The following is a 6,390-nucleotide window of genomic DNA, read 5'->3' as shown; positions in this document are numbered from 1 at the left end:
AGCGTAGACGGACCGCTCTAATATTTTTGCGTTTTAATTCTACGTAATGCGTTGTAGCCACTTAGAATTTATCGTAAAGCGTAATCGAGAGGTTTCCGAATTTAGCGTAGAGCGTTGTTGGGACCCCCCTTGCAGGCCCTCCCATAGGTCCGCCGCCCTTATGCCCCCGTTGACACAAGGCACCCTGAGGTACTCGTCTGACCTTGGTCTGACATACTCTTATAAAAATGAGTCTATTTCTACTATGATTTTAAAACTCCAAGCAGATTTCTTCGAGTTTATTGTCTCCCTACGGCTGCTATGGTATACGTAAAGCATGAACAGAACAGAACAATTGGTTTCAGGCGGCCAATAGACGCTTCCAAAGTAATTTGATTGGAGACTTGATATATCCGGAACTTCGAAGCCTGGTAGAGGCTATACATTTGCGCCATACAATCTGGTGTCGGACCAATTTGTTTGTAATACTAGGATCTGGTACAGTGGTAGCGCTGGTAGAGATTAGTTTAAATATAGGTTTAGTAATCATGGATGACAACACGTAGTTTTTTGGACAACACCTTCAAAGTCACAGACTTTATAGACCAAAAGTGGAAAGACTCCCCATTTTGTTGTTGTTGTTGTTTTGCTCCAAAATCTCCCATTGCCGCCCTCCGGAAATGACGAATGTTCCACGCAATGCTGGCACTCGTGCACCTTACGTGCATAATTTTCTCCTAGTACTAGTATTTGCAGTTACGTCAGATTTTAATAGTATAGCTTCAATCATTATACAAGTGCTGTTCGCATGTTCAGTTTACCACAGAAATGCTGTAAGCATTTTCTCTCTTTCAACAAGAAGATTAGTGATCATTATTCAAGTGTAAATCAACAGATAAGGACTCGCGCAGAAGTGCGAAGTACAGCGCACTAGCGACACCTTTTGATCTTTCACCAACTGTGCAGAAAATTTGCATACAAGCTCGGGCTGAAAAGGAAAGTCTGGCAGGACTGCTGTGGGCCACTTTGTCTTGTGTTCTAGTTGCTAGTAATTAGGCCAGACCGACTTAATTTTATGGATGACATACGCGCGCCTGTTCTCAAAAAAAAAAATCAAGTCCACCGAGACTCTGTCCTGGCTTAGCCTCCTGTGCAGGCCCCGCGGCGGTGGAGAAGAGTTTTTAACGCATTATTTTAATATAGCCGGCCATCCTACATAGCCGCCGAGAGAAGGTTGCTTTCCGCCCGTGGGCGTTAAAAATGCGTTAAAAATTCTTCTCCACCGCCGCGGGGCCTGCACAGGAGGCTAGTCCTGGCTCTAGGCCTGGGTAGTCCATGGTAGTTGTGCTGAGCCGGGCACTCAGGCTACCGAAGCTCCACGACCGCTAAAGGCCAGCATTTGCCGGCTTGTAGTATACGTCGTTATGTACTGCCGCAAATTCACAATACCAGCTTTGTATTCCTGTGGTTTAGTAGCATTTTTATTTTTGGCTGGATTTTTTTTATTCGCCCGCGCGCACAAGTTTGGGGGTCTTCTGAGGATGTCATCCATAAAATTAAAATTAAGACGGTGTGGCCTAATTACGCATCACAATAACCGGCGTTGACAGCTTTTCAAGTAGTCTCATTCACAAATGCTACTACATGTAGTAGTGACCAAGCCTTGTAATGTGTATCTCATGAAAGTTTATTCAACAGTTTTATTTGAAAACGTTTGCATGTCTGAATGCTACTTGCAAGGTAGTACGCCCGGTAAGAAAATGTCTATTTAACTTCAAGTCTGTAGATCTATCTGGTGTCTCTTCGTACATTACATTTTTGAAGTGCTCCACGTTTTTGATGATATTGAAAAATAAAGTGGGTTTTGTGATTTTAGTGGGAACAGGGATGAAAAACCTCGGGGAGATTTCGGTAACTGTTTCAAAAAAGCCTGTTTCCTTCGACCTCACGATTAGTAAATCAAGGAGCTTTCATCACCTGTAGAATGTGACTGTCCTTGGGTAAATGTACACATGAAATTTGTTTTATTTTCCACAGTATCCTCCATCCCTAACCTAAATAACTCCCGTGTTATTCAGTTTTAATGAATGAATGAATGAATGACGAACTTTATTGCACATTTTTGCCACACTAGGCTAAGTACAGGTCAAAAGAAAACATGATGAAAAGATACATACAAAATAAAACTAGCTATCATTACATAAATTCAACTTCTCGCTTTCAGTTATAGTATACGTAGAGATAAAGGAACAGATATGTTTTTCGATGGAAGATTTGTCAAGTCGCATTAGGAATATGAATTTTTCTACAGTGCTTAAGTGTATGAAGTAAGGCCACACCAAGTAGATTTTATGGATGACGTCCTTTGGAGACCCTAAATCTAATGCGAGAGGGCAAAAAAAAAACAAGTAGGGCCCTAAAAAAACAAGATGCCTAGATAAGAAATATACTAAGAGACGACAAATGCTAGGACACAAATTGAATGAGGTGACACAGTGTAACAAGCAAGAAGTCTTTTATTCATCATATATATAAATCAGGTGGAACAGTGGACAGTGAAAACAGGATGGTAATAAACACTTTCTTCGCGTTACGGGTTCACGTCAATCTGACGATTTGTGGCACTGTCGTGGCTCTTTGGTCATAGTTACAGGAAGCGGAATTTCTTGGGTTTTTTTCTAGGAACAGGCCAAAATCAATGCGCGCGGACGTCATCCATAAAATTTACTTGGTGTGGCCTAAGGAAATAGGTTTTGTGCAAGCCTACACAGATCATTTCTCTCTTTAATATATAATCTACATTCTATAACAAAGTGACATTCGTCCTCTATTCTATTCAAATTACAACATGTACATAACCTTTGTTCCAGAGGGGTGCGGGTATGTCTTCCTGTTTCAATTTGTAGTAGCTTATCCTTAGTCTTGTGACTGCATTTCTGATCTTCACATTTTCATTACTTAGGTATTTTTCTTCATTATATGTAGTTTTATACAATCTATACGATCTTAAATTATTTTTGGCAGCTCCACCTTTGTTGTCATTGTGAATTTCTTTTAGGAACGTTTGAAAATATATGTCTTTTAACCGTTGGCCAATAGAATTGACAATTTGGAACGTATTTTTACTAAATTGTAGTATGTGAAGTTTGAAAATGCCATAAGGAAGCAAACCCGCACTCTTCTAAGGACTTACGCACTTCTGTCGATCAACATTTAACTCCAGATTTCTCTAATTCTAACTCTCAGGAGAAAGCGTCTGCTTGAAAGCTGTCTGACGGCATGTTTTGGCAAAGAAAATATCTGATTGCGTTCAGGGAGGCCACCACTTGTAGTGGGGCAGATAACTGAAATAATCTTTCAAATTGTGATACAAGTACCAAACTTGGTACACATTCTTACGAGACATTACTCTTTTGAAAAAGTACGCGGGCAGCTTGATTTGACTTTTGGCGCGTTGTCGCTCGTTCCCGACTCGTTTAACGGTAGAAAGCTGTTAAAGTAAGAAAGAAGTAACGTAATTTTGGTGTCTCTAGCAGGTAGCGTTGGAACTGCAGGGCGTTTTTTGCCGGTGCACAATTTGCTCCAAGGGCGCTCTTTGGTACTGCAGCCGACCAAAAAGTCCTCTACTTGGAGCAAATTGTGCACCGTCAAAAAACGCCCCTGCAGTTCCAACGCTACCTGCTAGAGACACCAAATTTACGTCACTTCTTTCTTACTTTAACAGCTTTCTACCACATAAAACTCATGTTTAGAACATGAGATAAAAAGCCCGGAAGGTCAGCTGCAGTACCAAAAAGCGCCGCTAGGGGGCGCCAAAGTCAAATCAAGTGGCCCGCGTACTTTTTCAAAAGAGTAATGTCTCATGAGTATTTGTACCAAGTTTGGTGCTTGTATCACAATTTGAAAGATTCCTCCAAAATTTGATGTTATCTGCTCCACTATTGCATGGGGTATCTCCCTAATTTCGCTCTTGCAGCTAGGCTACAAGATGATCTCAGAACACGTAATGATTGTTTACAAAATTTCAAGTGAATTGATTCGATCGGACAGGAATGGGAACTTTTGAATGCACTCCACAATTCAGAGCCGTAGAGATATGTGTCAAATAGTTTGTTTCTAACAGAAATGGTTAATACCAAACCCAGGTGCCGACGTTGACTACGCCCAACGCCGGCCGGACAACGACTTGACCGGCAGCTGCAGTTCGACAGCTCTGTTCCACGCCTGCATAGACGGACATACAGACATCGTGAGGCTGCTCATCCGCAAGGGGGCGTCTGTATCGAAGAGAGTCGAGGCTACAATTCAGGCTAGTCCCCTCCATGGAGCAGCGAGCCGAGGTAGGCAGCTTGGCTAAGATAAAAAGATGTCGGTCGAAGTCAAAATTAGTGTCCTATTTATCATGTGCAGTCCTCGCTCCTCCGGAATGAGTGATGGGGATACTGCCGTCTGGAGCCTAAAGTAACATAAAGGTATGGCGGCCGCTCTTTAGCGGACGCCCGCCACCCGAAAATGTCGGGTGGGTCGCTTTAGGCTCCGTCTGGCGGACGGAGAGAAGCTGGGCTGCTTAGTGATAGATATCTTAGTCCGCTTGCCCTGCTTTCCCTTATATAGATTGAGATCATCACGTGATTCCTCTGGACCAATCACTGCGCATGACAAGTAGGAGTATGGAGCCCAGTTTTATCAGATGTAGACGTTTTCTTCTCCAAAACAAGCTCAGTCTTCACCAGACGGCCGTCTTCAGTCACCTGTTTAGGATTGGTTTGTGTAATAATTTCATTTTAGTATTATCTTTATTACCTTCGCCAAGAAGGTTATGTTTTCAGAGGCTTTCGTGTGTGTGTGTCTGTGACCACGATAACTCGAGAAGGCTTAATGGATTATCTTCATACTTGGTAGGTGGGTAGGTCTTGATGAGACCTCAAAATGATTAGATTTTGGGCCCCCTGGCGGCTTGTTATGGTACTGCAGCGGAACTTCCGGTTTTGATATCTCATGATCTTGACATGCCAGGGTCACGAAATTTGGTTGGTAGGTAGCTCTTGTGCTGGGGAAGAAGTGACTTAGGTTTGGACCCTATAGCTGCTTGCTCTGGAACTGCAGGGGCGTTTCTTTATATTTAGCATTGCTTGATGTATATTTTTACGTCCACCCCAGGACACACAGAAGTGGTGGAGTTGCTGGTGCGTCACGGTGCAACGTTAGACATGCAGGACGGCATGCAGGCGACGCCCATCATGGCGGCATGTATGTACAAACGGGTGGACACGGTTCGACGACTGATCGAGCTCGGAGCAAGGGTTGATCTGACCACCATTTTTGGTAACACAGCGCAGTGGTAAGTAGCCTGTTAACTACTGTTCTTTCTGTTGAACATAGAAATAATTAGGTATAACACTACATAATAATACTAGTACCTCACTCACTCACTCACTCAAGGCCGCATGCTTCCGAGGGAAGCGTAGCGCCTCGGCATATGGACCTCCAGGTGGTTCTGTCCTGGGCTGCCTCCCACGCAGTGTCAATACGATGAGTACCAATACACTTATATTTTTGGGTGGCTGAGCTGTTAGCAGTACGTAGGTAGAGGGCAGACTACCCTGGAATCCAAACTCGTTTTCCGGGCCACAAGAGCCCTTCGCCCGCTGGTGCAAATTACCGCTACGGTGAAGTCTAGCCCAGGGGGAGTTTGGCTGGCCAAACTCCCCCGGGCTCAACTCCCCCGTAGCGGTAATTTAGGCAGGCGGGCGAAGGGCTCTCGGCTGCCGAAGGAAAACGGCTAACGGCCCGATACTAGTTTGGCATCCAGGGTAAGGGCAGACCGACAGGCAGAATGGAATGACCGTGAGATCAAAAGGTCAGACACAGGAAATGGGGTGAACTTGAACGAAGGTCACTAAAACTCCAAATTTCCTGTTCCCTAAATGAGTCACATCTTCCACTAGGTTCTGCGAGTTCGACTTTGTCAACCAAAACTGCGACTTTTCACGTAAAGAACTGGTGGGGCTGGTACAAGAGGCACTGCAGACCAAGCTGCTGAGATGCTGCAACCCTTCGTGTGGCAAACCGGGATACAGGTGGGGTTTGTTACCTTCGGGCACGCCGCATTGTTTTCAATGTGTGTGTGGGTGCGGGAGGGGGGTTGCTTGTGTGCCCGTTTTTGAATGCAGTAGAGTGGCAGGGAAGTCGAGTTGGAGGTCAAAATGGTCTAACCGCAGACCGGTTTCCTCGCTTTCTGTCTTCAGTCTCCTGTTATACGACTCTTATTCTACCCTGGATGCCAAACTAGTATCGGGCCGTTAGCCGTTTTCCTTCGGCAGCCAAGAGCCCTTCGCCCGCCTATCTAAATTACCGCTACGGGGGAGTTGAGCCCGAGGGGTTTGTCCGGCCCTATTACTAGTTTGTAGG

The 6,390-nt window shown here is 44.6% G+C and overlaps 1 protein-coding gene across 1 annotated transcript in view; it reads left to right on the top strand.

Moving 5' to 3' along the window:
• The window catches only part of LOC109487056 (ankyrin repeat and EF-hand domain-containing protein 1-like), an 8,035-nt gene that overhangs the window by 707 nt on the left and 938 nt on the right, over positions 1-6,390 (top strand). Inside the window, exons 2-4 of the mRNA XM_019791006.1 lie at positions 4,125-4,319; positions 5,140-5,320; positions 5,928-6,059. Coding sequence (XP_019646565.1) covers positions 4,125-4,319; positions 5,140-5,320; positions 5,928-6,059 — 508 coding nt within the window. The remainder of the gene's footprint in view (positions 1-4,124; positions 4,320-5,139; positions 5,321-5,927; positions 6,060-6,390) is intronic.

This window comes from Branchiostoma belcheri, unplaced genomic scaffold (genome assembly GCF_001625305.1).
Source record: "Branchiostoma belcheri isolate BF01 breed outbred unplaced genomic scaffold, Haploidv18h27 scaffold85, whole genome shotgun sequence".
Taxonomy (NCBI): domain Eukaryota; kingdom Metazoa; phylum Chordata; class Leptocardii; order Amphioxiformes; family Branchiostomatidae; genus Branchiostoma; species Branchiostoma belcheri.
Note: the sequence above shows the minus strand (reverse complement) of the source record. Positions and strands in the feature narration are given on the sequence as shown.